Genomic DNA, 18479 nt, shown 5'->3' with positions numbered 1-18479 from the left:
ACTTTACAAATATCTATGGCCTACCTGTGACCCATATTTGTGAGGTCGCCATGGAGACTGCCTTCTGTACAGTGGTGCCAACATGGTGGGAAGCTTGTCAGGTTGCTACCAATCTCAGTGCACAAGTTGACTCACACTTGATTGCATGCTCAGTACATTATTACGGTCATACTTCGTGTGGATGGCATCTGCCACAGCAGGGGGAGTGATGGCTCTTCTGGCATTACATTTGTGGTAATGCTTATTGTACCGGTCTGCAGTTGGGTGACTGCCTCTTGGGGGATGACCACATAAGTAGGGGGATCTAAGACGGTGGGCAGCTTGCAAGCATCCATACACCTGGTCAGCCACAGACCACTGCTATTGTCCTGTACCTCCGATACATATATCTCAAAAAGTAGAGGCCCCCAGACTGGTCCTTCGGGTCCACCGTTATAGATGAATCTACTATTAGAGGTGGGTTCTACTACTTTGACTGAGTGGCTACTATCACTGGGCCAGTTAGCTTACCCATCTGGTAGCCTAGCTGTGTAGGCTTATGTATCCTGTCCACCTGGGGAATAGTGTGAGAGGATAGGGCTAGGTGAAGGTAGGCATTGTTCACCATCTTACCCTGTGCTTGCTTGACCACTGCAGAGAGGTCAAGTCGGGTGTCACGGGCCTGATCTCCCTTTGACAATACCATGGTGTGTGGGCCCAGGCATTGTGATGACGATGTCCCTGTTCGTAATGTCCTTGATATTGCCTACCAGGCCCTTGCAGAGCAGGTTGGTTAGGCTGATGTGCATCATATTGGCTGGCTTGGTGGATTGCACCACCTTTGTGTATAGGAATGACAATGGCTGTCCTCTGTGCAGATGAGATGACACCGCTGCTCAGGCTGTGGTTGACTACAGTGCGGAATGGTTCTGAGAGCCCATACATGTGTTCATGTGGGATGTAGCCAGGGATGGTATCATGACTAAGGAGACCTCTGTGTGTTGCCTGTGAGAGGGCATTACAGACCTGCTTCCTGATGATGAGGGGAGCAGGTGCTGCACATGTGTACCACGGGGGGGGGTGGTATTTACACTTCACCTGTCTGCAGCCGCAGCCGGTTGCTTATGTCTATGCCATATGTGCAGGTGGTGTTATTGACCACCACTACAGAGCAAATTTGTGCATTCTCTGGAATTAAAGACGTGTGGAAGGCCTAGTGATCTGCCTTGGTAGCTTTTTCCACTTTGCATTCAGCCTTAGTGTACATCACTTGTGCCTTTATTTGCTTGTACAGACCAAGGTGATATTACTTCCAGTGAGGCACCTGTTCCTTCTTGGCCCGTTCAGCACTTGTTTCCCCCTATTAATGGTATTTGTGTATTGCTGCTGTCCACCACAGGTGTTTACCCTATCTTGAGGGTGGTGATGTTGCCCTGTCGGGTACTACTGAATCTATACAGCTGTGTGGGTGCCAACATAGTATTGTGGTGTGGACCTGGACACTGCTGCTAGTTCCAACAACTGGGCATTGGCTGTACAGCTACTTCATTTGTGTACAGTTCATTTTGTTTGACACTGTAAAGGGGGTGGGAGGCAGGGGAGATGGTGACCTGAGCAGTGATGGCAATGTGGGCAGATATTGCCAAGGGAAATGACACTGTAGTAGTGCTACAGTGGCTACTCATGTTGGTTAGGACCAGGCACGTGATTCCCACCTGCCGTAGGAGTGTTGACCAGCTGATCCACTGCATTGCCATTGACAAAGCCAAGGAATCTCTGTGCATTCATGTTCAGGTAGCATAGGTCAGCCACTCTATGGTTGGGTATTTTGACAGATTCCAGCAGGTCCCAATAGATGTGGTGGATGTCCATAGTCTTGGTTGGAGGCATGTAGCTAGCTATGATTTGGCTAGGGTGTTTGAACTGTTAACTGCACTTGGGATGTCACCCATGTAACGTACTGTTTGGTCAGCGTGGAAGTGTGTATGTGTATGCTTGAACCTCCTGTGGCTTTGCAGGCCTTTATTTGGTGTCTTAAACGTATGCTGGGATGAGTGACCTGGCAAGGTTGGTGTGCTGTCCACAGCTAGAAAGCAGGTGGCAGTGGCTTTACAAATGTCAGCATCCTTCAGGACAAGGTACGCTTCCATTGACATGGGTGTCCTGTTAAGATACCAGGCTCCTGTTAGAGCAAGACCTCTGCACAAAGGCACACATCATTGGTGGGCAAAGACCAGTAAATAGTATCACTTTATGAATCTAGCATGAATCTAGCTGGAACACACTTATTTGCCAGCAAAGATGGTGTCGCATTCACAGGTGTACTCTGTAAGATATATCTGACAATTAAATGTATGCTAATTTGTTATGACCTTAGTCTTTAATGGGTTGCCATTGATGTGCCAGACAATACACAACTGTCTGAGGCATTGACTACAAATATGAGGCAGATGTGGTCAGTCTGAAAAACTCTGGACAGTTGTCTGGTATGGGCACAGTGCATCACATACAGTTATGCACATACCATATGTACATCTCTTTCTTCTGTAAGACAAGCATATGCATCAGAGTAGCATTCACAGGTGACATATGAATAAGTACAACATCCTGGGTAGCTGTCCTACCAGTGTCGCACTCAGTATCGGACAACGGAGACTCCATTAGCAGTCATACATGAGCTGACCTTTGCTGGGGTGACTCGGGCTAGAGATGTGCTCCACGTCAGTGTAGGCAGAGCAAGCAGGCAAGCAGTAATGACCATAGGTGCTGAATAGCAGCATGGGAGTCCAACATGTCTTGTTGCAGCCCAGTGTTTAATGTCCCATTTTACATCATTGCATCACCCTTCTGCATTCCATTACATGCTTACATGATTGACATTCCTGTTATAGTGCTCAGGAGTTCCTTCACAATGCCAATGGTTAGGTTTGTGTAGTCACAGCCTGTCTTGTAGATGGGTTGAGACGTGTGTTGCATAGGTGGCAGCTTGCTTTTGTAGGTACTTCTCATGAGCAGGTGCTGGCCTGTGCACCAAGCGGGGTCTCCCATTTGCTACTTGCATCCAGAGCAGCTGTGTAGTCTTTCCATTTGCCAATGCCATAGCAACACACTGCTATAATTATGGCCTCCATGTGTGCCTTTCCCCTTTTCCTACTCTGTGTGGAGGACATTATGGAGGTGTGGGGGGCTGTAGCTTCAAAGACAGTAGGTGGGGATACCTCTCGAGAGGACATGTGGAGACAGCCCAGTAACATGGGGAAGAAGGCTCCAGAACTGGGTAAAGATTGTAAGTCAGTAGTGCTGTTCTGCACACAGAGGATTGCTAGCAGGGTTCATCTGGACATGCATTTTCTCTGTGACTTGACATCTAACAGTGATTTGTCTCTGATATACCTCTTCACTGTGCTGATGTCCACAGACTGCCCAGTAGTTCGTTTATGTTTGGTCTGTACCTCAGAAATCTGTTTTTGTGGAAGCAGTAAGGTAATGTCAGGATCAGAGTAACATGAGATACCTTGGTGTTTCAGATATCATATCCTTCACGGATGTTATGTTACAACAAAGCCTATGACTCTGTCAGCTGTTTCAGTTTGTAATATCATTATGTGAGATATGTCCCTCTTTCCGGCTCCCTGTTCCCCAAGTATGTCGTGCTTAGACCAGATGTCTTGCAGTATGAGGGTCAGAGGAATGTAATATCATTATTTATTGACTGCTCAAGGTATCATCCCATTTACTTAGCAGACTCCTGGAAGTGGTATGCAGCAGTGGCCATGAATTTGGTCTCACACCCTGGACATTCTGTGCAAATCTGTACATATGAGAGGTATGTTTGTCTGCTGATTGTGAAGAGACTGTCAAGACTGTGTAGCAGTGCTGTGTGTAGATGTTTGGCTGGGTAGGGAGAGTAGCAGATCCTTTTTCTATCTGACTGTGTATGCTGCTATGGCTGCTGGTTATCAGGTGTGTGTGTTGAGGCAGACTGAGAAAGGTCCAGTAACACCTCAGGGTTCCGGGTACACTATGAGTTGGGCCAGTATCTGCCAGTGTATTGTGTGACTGGGAATCAGGATTTGTTGGTTCAGTCGTTCTACTCTAGATTTCATTGGGGTAATGGTATGTTGCTGTGACTGTGGTGCAGATGGTTGTGGGTGGACATTTTATGCTTCACTATCTGCTTTTCCCTACAGTTCCATCCCTGTAGTGCATGATATATTTGGATATGCAAGGGTAATTTCCCAGAGCTGATTTGGGTTAGTATCGTGTTGGTCTTACTGTGGTTCAGAAGGTGCTGGGTGACATGGTTGGCAGCTGTCATGGTTTTTTTCTGTTCTGTTACATGACTGCAGTCATACCTCTCCACTGTCCAGATGTCTAGACACTGTCCTGTGTGGCTCATATGTTTTGTCTGTTGGCCACAACAGTTGTTGGTTTCTGAGAAATCACTGAGATGTGAGCATTGACATCAATACATTTTAACATTCATTTCTGTTTCATACCTGGAATCTGTCTGGCATTGTATGTAAAAGCACACCATGCCACTCTAGCAGACTTCTATGTGTATGACAGCCATATTTCGAACCTTTCACTGTTGTTTCCCCTTTATCCCCCCCTTTGGGCTTTTTGCAGCTATGTTGCAGTAAGAGGTTGGTTATCTATTTATATATCTCTGTATGAAAAAAAAAATATATATATATATTACACACACACAATTATTTATATATATATATATATATATATATAAGTACTACGGATATACAATTCCCCCTTTGTTAAATGACTGTTGTGCAAGATATGTTTGTAAAAACACTACAAATTCCTACAGCTCAGATAGTGTAGAAGTATGTTGCTGTGATTGTAATGCACAGGGTCCTGGGTTCCAGACTTGGAAGTGATGACTTTTTTCATTAATGTTAAATGACCAGAATGAATGATATGTTTGTACAAACATTACAGATTCTCACAGCTCGGATGGTGTAGTGGCATGCTGCTGTGATTGTAGTACACAGTATCCTGGGTTCGAGACTTGGCAGGACTGATTATTTTGCTGCCAGGCAGAACAAGGGCTGATGGAGACAGTGATTAAGGCACTTTTAAGCAGTTGTAGGTGGGTTTGCACTATGCTAAGCGTTGCTAAGAGACTGTTAAATCCTCTTAGTTTCACTTAGCACCCCTTACACCCACTCTAATTTTCTTAACAGAAAAAAGGGTGATAGGAAAGTAGTGAAATGGGGAAAAGCAGGGACCATTGCTCACTCCATTAAAAAAATATCAGGATGATGGCTTCATTTAGTAGGTGTATATAATTTACCTTACATGACATCCCTCTGTGTGCTTTCATTACATTAGCAAGGGGTGTGACTGTACTGTATGGGACACTTGTGTATACGTGGGTGATTTCACATGTTACATATACTCAGACTTCCATTTTACACCAGCTACACTACCCTGGTTAACAAAAAACAGTTACTGCATACTTTAAGTGTAAAAAAGTACACTGTTTTCCCATATAAAAATCATTTGCCTGTCTTGGTACTTGAACCGTGAACTCCTGCATGTAAAGCCAGGACTCTTAATCACTACGCTATTTCGGTTTAGGAATTTCAGCTGTATATTTCTTTTCATCTCCTATGGGATGTTTAAGCAATGCTAACCGGAGGGCCATAACGTGCACACCCGCTTAGCTATGCTTAAACATTCATTAGCATATAAAAAAAAAAGATTTATTATATTATTATGTTGTATAGTGAGTATTGTGGTTTTCTGACAAGTTGTTGAGGACTGTGGTCAGGAAATAGCTTACATTTGACTTTCAGCTGTCTATCCTTCAGACGTTCATGCTAATGCATATCCTCTTTTCTGTCAATTCTCTAAGTTTGTGAGGGCAATATTTAAGTAGTGTCCCTACTTTTAGTGCTTTGTCCCCCCATTGTGTGTGCCTTTATCCTCATGTACTGCTGTCAGGGAATAATGGCGTACATTTGACTTTCAGACTTCTATCCTTTGGAAATTCATGCTAATGCATGACCTGTTTTCTATCAACTTTCTAAGTTTATGAGGGCAATATTTAACTATTGTCACTTTTTAGTCCCCCCCCCCCCATTATTTGTGCTTTTGTCCACATGGACTGCTGTCAGAGAATAATGGCGTACATTTGACTTTCCGACTTCTATCCGGACATTATGCTAATGCATGACCATTTTTCTAAGTTTGTGAAGGCAGTATTTAAGAACTGTACTTTTTTTAGGGCTTTGTCCCCCCATTATTTGTGCCTTTGCCCACATTTCCTGCTTTAGCAAGTTGTGAGGTGTCATACAGCCCTTTTACAATGTAGGAGGTGCGTCACAGAACTTGTCACACACTCCTTGCATTGCTTGCCTGCTCTCGTATGTATTTCAGTGTATGCAGACACTGAAATACTTGCATATTATTAGGGAAATTCTCCAATATTACACCAAATCAGGTTTAGAAAGTGCTGTATGGCATTTTCTGAGTGCAGGGGGCATGTTCATAGTCAGTGCACTACTTGAGCACTCCCCCTACACTCATTCATGCTTCATGTCCATTTAGGCTAAACAGCAACATGCCTTCATGAATATACAAGGCGTGCTGCAGTGGTTACACAGACACAAGCCACTCAGTGCAGGAATGGCATTATTCCTGCATGGATTTTATTGAATCCAGGGGAATATCATCTGATAAGAGGCAGCTTTTCTTGACTACCATTCTATTCATGAATCTCTTATCTTTCCAGTGTTTGTAAATATATTGCAAATAATGGGGAAAAAGAGGACACCCTTGCCTGGTTCCTCTGTTGAAACAGAAATCAGAGAGGAACCCACCCACTTTAATTTTCGCCTCCGATCCCTTGTATATCTTCCTAATTAACTTTATACTTTTATCAGGGAATGCAAATGCTTCCATTGCCCTGCTCATAAACTTCCAGCTTACTCTTTCAAATGCTTTCTTTGCATTAAGACCCACCAACAGTGGTATTTTCTTACATTCAGCTTCCCTCTGGATTATCAGTGTTCTGTTCAAATGTTTGCCTCCCCTCCACAAAATCACATTCATCCATATCCATCAATTTTGGCATCACCTTTGTCATTCTTATAGTCATTATAGACATAAGCATATAGACATAAGCACGTCATAATCGTCATTTAGGAATGAAATGGACTAGTATGAAGCTAGATGTGATGGGTCTTTATGCTCTTTAGGTGTTACAGCTGCCACTGCTTTCTTCCACGATGTTGATGTCTCTCCTCCTCTTAAGATACTGTTAAACAAAACCTTCCAGATCTTTATCACTTTTTCCTTCCTAGTTTCCAAATTCTCAGAGGAATACCATCTATTCCTGGGGACTTTCCTGTTGATTGGTTATACATCACCATTTTTATCTCATCCCCTCCTGTCCTATTAGTAATTGAGCCTCCTCTACCTTGGCATATTTAATTCTTTCATAAACATTTCCATTTGTACCTTTTCTTGATATCCATATTTCTGTGTTTTATAGAGACTTTTTATATAATTTCCAAAGTATTTCCAGTACCCCTACAGAAACTCATATTATCTTTCTTGTTGTAGGCCCCCTAAGCTTAGCGATAGCCCTTCTACTTTCTGTTGCTTGAGTTCTTGCTCTAAACATTTTTGTGCTCTAGTGTCATCAAAAAATAGTTGCTTAATGGCAATCTTCCTAAACTCATGCATATTATCAAGGTATCCTTTATTTGCTTAGCATTCTGCAATTATACCTCGCTTTGTTCTGTGAGATTCCCCCTATTTTGCAGTATTGTAACATCTGTCAGTCCCTCTAAGTAATTGTTACTTCTTAATCATATCTCTTTTTTTATTTTCACCCTGTTATATGTTAAACTCCACTTTAATTTTATTCCACTGTAGCTATATTTTCAGAAGAAATGTTTATCTTCTCTAATAACTCCTGAATAATTACAAATACCGATTCCTTAAATTCCTGTGTTTTCAACAGAGAGGTAGAAATGTGCTGGTGTCTCATTTTTATTTCATTACCCTGCATTTTCATTTTAGTTATTATTGGCAGGTGATCTGAAATAGTTTATGGATGCGTATCTAAACTTTCAATTAAATGTACATGTTCCTGTGAAATTAAGTTATGTCTAGCCTAGCCCAATTTTTGTGTATTGGGGAAATATGTAAATTCAGTCCAAACTACTACATTCACATCTTCCGTGCAAAATATTTTCATAAATTTATTCAAAAATCTACCCTTCTTTATTTTCCCTTCTGCAAATCAAATTCCAGTCTCTACCGATAAGTAATATTATAGCAGTTTTAGGTGGAATATAAACACATGCTGGTGTAATTCTTTTCCCTTGCCAGTAGCCCCTTAGTGCTAGAAATCTATTATCTTTTTTATCCTATTCTATCACCGTTGGAGATGCTCCTGCAATTAACATAAATACTCCTATTTTTCCTTTGTCCCAGGTATTACGCTAAATAATCATCCTGAAAACCTTTCTTTATCAAATTCTGAAAACCTTTCTTTATCAGATTCACATGTTCATTTATTTCCAACTGTCTTCTATACCATAGCTATTTGACTTTACATTTTTTAATATAAGTCACTACTTTATATATCTGTGAGACCATTAACATTTAAAGATTATAGAAAGAGTTAAATTAAAAAAGTTATTATCACCACCTTTTATTTGTAACAGTTTGTTTGTTTGTTAGGTATTGTATCTATTTCCGGCTTTTGTGTTAATATGCCCTTTAATGTTTGGCAGGTTAACCTTTTATAAAGTTGTTTCTTGTCTTATCTGTTTGAGCCTATGTCCCATCTTACAAAGCTTTTTGTTTTATTGAAAGCCCTCAAAAATACAAACCAATATATCCCAAAAACCTATTAACTCACTATGTACATCTTCAAATATTGAAGTTTTAGCCTCCTAAAAGGAACAATTGCCCCAATCTGACAGCCGCACTCATAGACTTGGGTTAACTTAAAAGGAAGGTTATTCATGCTAAGACACATGGTACAGCCTTTGTTTCTGCTAAGTGATGTCTGGTTTTGTCTTGTCTTTATTTCTCTCCCCAAATAGGAAAACACTTGCATTTTTTTCTTTGAATGCTTTCAGAAAACATTTCCTAGCCATTGAAATAAGTGTCTTATTTTTATTGCTCTTTATCAAATTGTCTCCATGGAGACATGACAACCAGATACAAAGTTGCTTCTACAAACATTTATTTATTTGCTATAGAAAAGCTTTATTCAATGTTCTTTTATTTGTTTGCTTTCTATTAAAACTTGCTACTAGAGCAAGCCAAGGGTCTTAATCCAGTCATTCCCCTGTGCATGAATGAGAAAAAGCACATTAGTTTTTCTTGTATCCTACTCTCTTGACCAGACTTTTCTTTTTTTTTTTATATTGGAGTGCCTACATTTCTTAAAACTAAACGAGCAGAAAGAGAAAAGAAGGGAGAAACATGGGCACCTGTTTTGTGTAGCATACAGATATCATGCAGTATAAAATTATTACTGTTATGAACAACATTTTTTGTTTTACTTAGTTAACGCTTTCCTTCCTCTTCCCCTCTCCTAAGTCCTACTCCAAACATTAATCTCATATAGTAGGACATATGCTTTGGAATCTACTACAAGTTTATTGAAGTCAGAAAAGTCCAATATTTCCAGGTCTTCTTTTTCTATCATTTGCCACAAATGTGATTTAATGCTTTGTAATTCCACATTTGTTAATCAGTTTTTAAGTTGTTGGATTTATTCCTGTTCATGTCCATTTCCCAAATCCAGTCTCTGCCTCTTTTCGAATGTGCTATTAGTTCTTCTAGTCAACTCTTGTGCTTTTTCTGTCTCGCAAGCATTTTCCATTGATGCATTCAAAAAGTGTTTCACTGGCACAGTCTCTCTGGTCTTATTGCCAGAAGAACAAGAAGTAGAATATCTTTCTATTTCACAGCTCACTTCTTGTTGGACAAACTTTTGTATTTCCTTCTTAGCACGATCTGAATCAGAAAATTATTTTGTCCCTTCAGGAAAGAATTTTCTGAAGATAGCTGGGTACAGCAGTTTGAATCTCATGCCTGCTTCTCAACATTCCCTGATTAGTGGAATAAATTTACTCCTTTTCTGCCTGGTGTACAGTGAGTAATCATTTCCCGAAACACTCTGCTGTCACCCACTTTTAGTGCTTTGTCTTCCTGCCACAATTTTGTTGCTGGTAGGATTGCATCTGTATATTAAAGGTCTAAGTTGCTTTCTCATGGCCAGGTTTGGAGCATACACATGATGTGCCCTTTCAGGTAACACCTACTGCTGTGGAATACCAGTCCAGTTGCTTGTTTGTGCTTTCATAAGATTAATACAGTCTGTTCATTCCAGCTCCTCTGGTACAGTAGAAAATCTCAGGTTTTCCCTGCGTGCTGTGTCCTCTAATTCTATTATTTTTTTGAAACCTCTTCTTGACCAGTCTAAAATTCAGCCTTTTCTTCATTTCAGTGTCTGATCTTTGCAGTTTTATCTCCTCCTCTGAATGTATATTTAAAGCTTCTTCCATTTTTCGTGCCTTTTGTTATTTGAGTTGATATACTCCCATCAGTTTTTTTTTTATTTATTTTAATCGGCTATGAGCACATTTGACTCTCTCCTCTAGGTTACTGGCAGTCATGTCTTGCACCAAAGCTGGAACTTGCGCTGCTTTTTGCTGAGCAGCTGCAAAAGTCTTCTGTCAGTATTTTTTCCTCATGCTTTGTTTTTATTTCATGTTCTCTGTCTTTTTTGCTGGCATCCAGGCAGTGCACTTACTAGCCAGTTACTGAAATTTACCCCCAAATATGGGTTCACTGGCTGTCCCTTCTCAGCTTCTGATTTCACACTGGGAAAGCTGAAATTAAGGTATTACTCAGTGTTTAGCCATCTTGGAAGTCCCATAAAAGCTAACTGTTATTGATAACTTGTGATTCAACAAAAACTTGCATGTTCAGCCTAAGCTGGAGCAAGCAATATGAGTTATGGTAGATGCTGTTAATTATTTTATGAAATACAAATGGACTGCAAGTAATGTACCCAGGGAGAAGTTACTAGCAGTATAAAGCTGGTAGCACTATAATTTTCATTTAAAATCTGTTTTTTTTTAAGAACTACTTTTCTTAAAAACTGAAATGTGGTAGTTTAAAAAAAATTGCCTGTAGGATGAGCATTTTAGGAGTAAGACTAAACTTCCAGGGGAGTCTTGGACAGTTTATTTCCCATAATTGTTGAACATCATTGCCTATATGACAAAGAACATGAGGTAAGTATGGTTTTTGAATGTGGGAGTAAGGTGCTCAACTTATGACCATGATGTTCAAATACAGAAATTCTGGCTATATCTCTGTGTGTAATTATTGTCTGCAAAGTGCTGAAATGGTTTCTTGCCATCTGACTGATTTTGCATTTAACTTATGTTGTTTTCTTCAGGTATTCCAGAATTTCGACTTATATTTGCTACCACCCAACTGGAAGATGGAAAAACACTTTCTGACTATGGCATTCAGGATAAATCCATATTGATGGCAGTCTTGCGTTTACCTGGACAGGCAGGAGGTGTATAATTCCGGAGGTGTATAATTCCATGAAATAAGCCAAACTATGAGGTGGCAAGACAGCTAATTGTGTATTTTACACAAAGCACCTTAATTGGATTTGCAAATAAGTTTTTGATGCACTTATTTTCTCTGAGTATATTGTATGTTTTAAAGGAATGTCTTACCAATATCCTTATGTGCAAGATTTATTTTGCTAACATTCCATATCACTAACTTTCCAGCTAGTAAATAGTATTTGTTATTTTTAACATAGTTGTGATAATAGTCTAGAAACTGTTAAGACAGAAACTTATTTAGTCTTCAGAAGTTCAGGCCAGAACAGAGGGTCTGTGGCTAAGCTTGCTTCGTCGTCTTCTTCTTTCGGCTTTTTCCCGGTTAGGGGTCACCACAGCGGATCACCTTGTCTGCTCATGATTGGCAGTGGAGTTTTATGGTGTCGAGTTGCCAGCCCGGCACCCAACCTTCCACAGAAGGCACACATACGCACACACTCACACCTAGGGCCAATTTAGAGTGCCCAATCCACCTGCAGCATGTCTTTAGGATGTGGGAGGAAAACGGAGCACCTGGAGGAAACCCACGCGACCACAGGGAGGACATGCAGACTTCGCACAGAAGGCACCCTAGCTGAGGATCGAACTGGAGAACCTGTTGCTGTGAGGCGGCAATGCTAACCACTGCACCACTGTGGCCGCCCTGTGGCTAAGCTTGCTGACGACTGCAAATTAGGTACAATTACTGAAGCCCCAAATAATGTCAATATACTTCAAGAGGGAGTTGGTTGGTGCCAAAGCCATGGACTTAAACTCATGGTTAAAAAAATGCATTATCATCCCCTTTGGTAAAAGCGATATCCCTGCACACTATCATATAAATAATACAATATGTAACAACTCAGTAGTGAGAGACTTGGGAACCCAAGTTGACTGCAACCTAAACTTTAACCATCATGTATCTACTGTGGTAAGGAATGCATTCAGTGTCGCACACCTAATTAGAAAAGGCATTGCCTCAAGAGCGAAAAGAGGTCATAACACCCCTGTACTCTACCTTCATCAGGCCAATAATTGAGTACAATGTCCATTTTGGTATGTACCTAACCAGGCACATGCAGCAACTTGACAGACCTCAGAGATTTTTAATGAAGAAAATTCAGGGTCTCCAGCACATGTCATACACTGACAGACTGAAGTCACTGTCACCGTACTCAGTAGTGTACTTAGAAGAGACTTGTGCCTGGCCTACAACACCATCTCTAATCCAAACCTAATGGTAATGGTGCACATCTGCAAGTCAAATGAGACAAGGGTCACCTGCTACAGGGACCTTAATCTGGTAAGCAACATAAATAAGACCTACTGGACAGACATGTATGTCTTTCAGAGGTTGCCACTCCTCTGGAATAGGCTACCAGTTCCCATCAAACAAAGCCCCTCTATGACCCTGTTTAAGCATAGCCTGGATGTCTGGATGGGAAATTGTAAATTCCTGCTGGGGATTTCACCTATGACCCTTCTAGATATGGGCAGTCATTGCTAACTAAGATCTCGAGTTTAGGCAAGATTCTCTACATTGGGCTTCTCTAGTATTATATTTGGGTACACACAGCTAGGCTTATAAAGACCTTCGGGTTAATAGCCCAGTAATCACCTATGACCCTATAAAAAGCTGTGTCTTGGTTCCATATTTGAGGAAGGATAGTCCAACTTTCTGCTTAACACCATTAATCATAAAATAGATGAGGGTGGTGGAATAAATAATTAAGGATAAATGTAAATAAGGACATGTTTTCTATACATTGTATGGCTTTTGGCAAAAGTAAGGAATAAATAAAAGGACTACGAGCTGTGGTTGTTTGGTTTTGACCTTGAGTGTAATTCATATTATCTGTATGATAATGTCAAGCGCTAGTATAAGCACACTTTTTAAGTTTTGTATCTAAGTGCAAAATTGTGTGCACATTTACAGCATCACATTCATATACTTAACATGTGTGTAACATTGGTACTTCTGTCGTGGATTCTGATAAAGCTGCCTTCTAACCTCTGCCTTCTAACGTAGCTTTAACTTCCCAGGAGTAGTTTCTCTATCATCCCAATGTACAGAACAAATTAACCCCCCTCCCTTTGTCACATTTGTGTACTGTAGTTCGTTTTCCTTCTAAAGAGACAGATCTTTGTTTGAGAGATGTACTAATAAACCACTGATGATCCTTTGCTCCATGTGGCTGATCTGTGTTTCTGAATCGCATTTTGTTGGTGTAGCACTGCTAGTGCTCACTAGCATAGCCCTAAAAGTACTGTGGCAGCGTACTCTCTGAAGGTACCCCATTGACCATTTTGTCTACTATATTATTTCACACTAAGGTTGATTTTCAAAGAGATACTGGAAATCTACATTTAAATAAAGGCAACAATGTTACACATCCTTGTAAGTAGATGGTCACGATACACAGCAGGATGGAAATTGGGAAAGAGAGAAAGAGCAAGGGAAAAAGGCCATGTCCAATGTACTGCTCCACAAATTTGATGCCCTATACTTTTCACATACAGAACATCTTCGTAAATAAGACAAGCTATTCTGGTGGAATGTTTGCTCTTTAGTGGGCATTGCAAGTGATGGAATTGCAGAATTATGCTTATCAGTGAATATTGTTACTGTGCTGTGGTACGTGGTATTTATAAAACCCTGATATCACTTTCTCCATACTTTGCCATGACTTAGTGGCATGGACCCAGCTGACCTTGCATTGATGAAAGCAACATACAGTCATTGTGGTGGTTGAAGTTCATTAGCATTTGTTTATATTTCGCATTAATGTTTCATTCATTGATATTTACTTTGCATTTGCATTGCATATGTGCATACTGCTGGGTGTTTACATCCTCATTCATACTTAATGAGGAATAAGCGTGTTGCCAGTGCGATAATGGTTCTAGCATAGAATCTGGCCATGTTTAGTTACCCACTGTAGTGAAGAAACATGACTTTACTTGTTGCTAGCAGATTCCTACCATTAAGCATGTCTTGCTTGGGTGTGAAAGTTAGTGGCAGTCATTTGTCAGTGCTGAGGTGCCTTCTTTAGATTTAAGAGGTGTATGGAACTGAGGATGCAGGGAACCTGACTGCATATATAAATGTAATACCACTATAATATCTCAAGACCTGTAAATGATTTGAGAGTGTTCTTTTCAGTAAAATGTCTAGGTACATAAGGTTGTGTATTTTTGATGAGTTCATTAGCAAAATGGTAGTATTTTTCAACTTTAGATATTACTGCTCTCTGTATTCATTTTACCAGACATACCCAAGAGTTGACTGGATGACCACATTGATGTTTATAATGACTGGGGTCGGATTTGTTATGTCTGTGTTCACATACAGTAAAGCTCAGAGATCAGCATGAATTCTGACTGCTTCAACTGATTTATGGTAGCATGGTGGAAATATTTGTTTTTGTCTGCATACAGAATATATTTTTGTGAGCTTTGCTGGAATGTGAAGCAGTGTGCCAGCTTTACAGCTACTAAATTGTGTTAATTGTCTGAGGTAAGGCTGCACGTTAATGGTGTGACAGCAGTTTCATTAATAGGTGACAATGTTTTTGTACAGCTGTGCAGGGGTGGGAGGAAAGTGTGGAATGGTTTGCAACCATATAAGGCCTACCTACATTCTACTGGTATGCTGTGATTTTTACTTCTGGTTATGAGCTGGTTTATGCATTTGTATACTTCAGCTGTTACGCCGCTACAGATTTTGTTTACATATGTGACTCTGGTTATTTCATTTAGGTGGTATTTACAACTTGGGGATTAGAGAGATCTTTAGTCATGCTCTGTGGTTGGTATTAAGTGGCAGACTAACAGTATCATACTTATAGTTACAATTTAGTGGTATGAATATCCACAGCAGTTTGAAGTAAAAGTATATTGTATATTCTTGTATTTACATTGGTTGGTGGATTATTATGAATGGAGGCTAGGAAGTTTTATTTTTCAGGCTGGCTGGTATAGTATATGCCTGCAGTTTGGATGTCACTGTATTGTGGTTTGGTTATATTTTCTTATTTGACCCAGTGGTCTCGTTGCTGGGGATGACATTCCAGAGTCAGAGCAGTGGTATCACTGCAGTGCATACATCAAGCTAATTTGCTAAGTGTCCAAAAGACTACCTCAAAAATGCGCTCTTTTTACATACAACAGCAGTATCTATGAAACCCATGATAAGTAGAAGCATATTTATCAGACTTCATGTTTCAGTTTATTACTGTCAGATGCATATGCTGCAACCCATTGCATCCCCCCCCCCCCCAACACATTGATGTGCTAACCAATTGCAGACACTTCGTTGACTGTGTACACTTTGGTTGGCATATTGTGACCAAATTAATGAATAAATAACGTACACAGCACTATATTTTTATATTGAATGTGTTACATGCTCACAGGGTGCTCCATTACAACACTTCCATACATAGATGTATTCACCAATTGTGTACAGTTTGCTGACTGTATACACATCACATTTGTGGCTCTGATCAAATGAACACAATATACAAAGTCAAATGATTGGTTTGTCTCTGTCAGGCACATATGACAAAGCTCTTTGCACCCCCAAACCTACAGATGTACCCACTAAGTATAGCCACTTTATTGAATTTGTATTTCTCAGATATCAGCTTTTGATGAACTGGATGAATAAGTTTGTAAATAAAGGCCACAATACTATATATCTTCTTGTTGCTGTGAGATGTATACAGTGGAACCCACCATTAAAATCACCAGCCCCCCCATACACATGCACTCCGTGGTATCCCTCCTTAAAGCTCCATCCTGCGTCGAGACCATTTTTATATTTGTTAGATAAACCCCTACATCTGCCTTCCAAATCCTACCCATGGCCTTAAACCTTAAGCCAAAGGAACTATATCTATACAGTGCCTGACCACATGGACCACCCCCCCCATACCAGTAATATCCACTTTAATAACTGTGCACACCTCACGTGTGTAGCTGTGTTCAGACAAATGAATAAACACAAAACATGGCTGCAGTTGTACATTACTGCTCATTAGTATCAGACACCTAACCCATATTATATACACACACATTATAATTTGTGCAATGTTTTTCAGTGTACACATCAGATGTTTGATTGTAGTCAGATTAATAACTATACATGCTGGCCTTGTCTGGATTACCCATCCTAGGGACAAGAGAGGTAGATATGTAGTGGATACTTGGCATTTGGAGCCTATGCTGTCATAGGGAATTTTCACTAGTAGTAAAGGGGAAATTTAGTGAGTGGAAGAAAGCTTCCCCTGAGGAGACAGCAATGATGGTGCTGGGATGAGATGCCCTCAGCACTTGAGTGACTGTGATGTAATATACAAAAGATTTGTACAACTATGTTTTATGGCAGTGCACTTTCATCAAGCTCATAGTGGAGATATATAATAAAAACTGTAAATGTGAAAATACTGTATGACTTATTGAGGTAATAAACTTTGCAGAATGCAGTCTGTAGAAATTTGATGTTTTCAGTCATATACATTCTTTCAAAGCATCTGACTTTAGGCATCTTGTGCATGTGCGTTACTAATATAACCAGACTACAAATTGTGAAGCGTGTGCAGAGATGACTGGAGCTAAAGTGAATTCATACACATTAAGCTGCACACTCACTGTCACTACAGATTTCAAATGTATTAAGTTTTACAAAAGATGAATGCAGGAGCTCCTGCAGAATACGGGTTTAAATATAACTATTGTCACTTATGTTTAAATTAGGAGCTGTAAAAATGAATGAATGAATATGGCTAACACTGAAGCCTTGATCTTGGGTATAAAACCTCTGTTGTGTCATTGATATCATCACTTCAACTTCCTGGTGCTAGCATTGCCTCTGAGTAAATCAGTAGCCAGACAGAATATTTTACTTCAAGATTTGATCAGCTGATAGAGGAAGGACATATCTGGGAGTCCACCCACTCATAGGGCTTAAAAATCTTACAAAAAAAGCCCAATTATATAATCGTATGCTAAAGTAATTTCATAAATGCACCAGAGGAATGCAAATCTTTTGTCGAACAATACCATTCTACTGTACTGCATGCCTTTACAGCATCCATACCCATGGGTTATCATTGTCATTGTGTGCAGCTCTTCTCAACGGCTCTGTCTGCAGTCTATTGTCATATGTCTGCCTCTCCCTCAAACAAAAACACATTCATTGGTTTCCTTTAGCTCTGGAATACATTTCTTTAGTCTCTCTGTTTGTTGACATGAAGTGCTTATAATCATGACTAAGTAAGGATATTGCTGTATAGAAGGCTGGCGAACATGTATATCCATCCTCTTTTGGAAAATCACTAATATGCCTTGCTTCCATGATCGCTGTCTTGCTATATGGTTCTTAACTCACCCATACAATAGGAGACACTTTATTCTTATTCTGCCTCCAAAGTTTTATTGCTAAGACATCACATTGCCCAACAGTTTTATTGTGTGCTTGTCCCTTCGTTGGTTCCCAGGTGCTCTTAACAGTCATAGAGGTTTTTTTTTTTTTTTTTATCCAGTGCATTTGTTTACTCCTCACCCGCTGTTTTACTATTTATTGTCAAATGCAGTTTATTAACTTTACAAAATCATAAGTCTTCCCCTTTGTATTCTTAACAGGATCATAGGAGATTACTAGGCTATTGACCTGGAGGTCATTTTAAGCCTAGCCATTTCATCCCAATGTAATACCATAGAAATGCTGGTCAGTGCCCAATATTACATTAAGTGATGACTGCTCATGTCCAGGAAGGTTGTGGGCTCTATCCTTGATAAGAATTTACAGTTCCCCATCCACTTGTCCAGGTTTCTCTTGAACAGTGTCATAGAGGTACTCTGTTTCACATGAACTGGTAG

The 18479-nt window shown here is 40.2% G+C and overlaps 1 protein-coding gene across 1 annotated transcript in view; it reads left to right on the top strand.

The window, feature by feature from the left end:
* Positions 1–11732, top strand: part of LOC122798820 (polyubiquitin-like) — a 75210-nt gene extending 63478 nt beyond the window's left edge. Inside the window, exon 2 of the mRNA XM_044067944.1 lies at positions 11438–11732. Within this exon, the coding sequence (XP_043923879.1) occupies positions 11438–11571 (134 nt within the window). The 3' untranslated portion in view covers positions 11572–11732. The remainder of the gene's footprint in view (positions 1–11437) is intronic.
* The last annotated feature ends 6747 nt before the right edge of the window (positions 11733–18479 follow it).

Source organism: Protopterus annectens, chromosome 3.part1 (assembly GCF_019279795.1).
Source record: "Protopterus annectens isolate FY-2018-M chromosome 3.part1, PAN1.0, whole genome shotgun sequence".
NCBI classification, from domain to species: domain Eukaryota; kingdom Metazoa; phylum Chordata; order Ceratodontiformes; family Protopteridae; genus Protopterus; species Protopterus annectens.
Note: the sequence above shows the minus strand (reverse complement) of the source record. Positions and strands in the feature narration are given on the sequence as shown.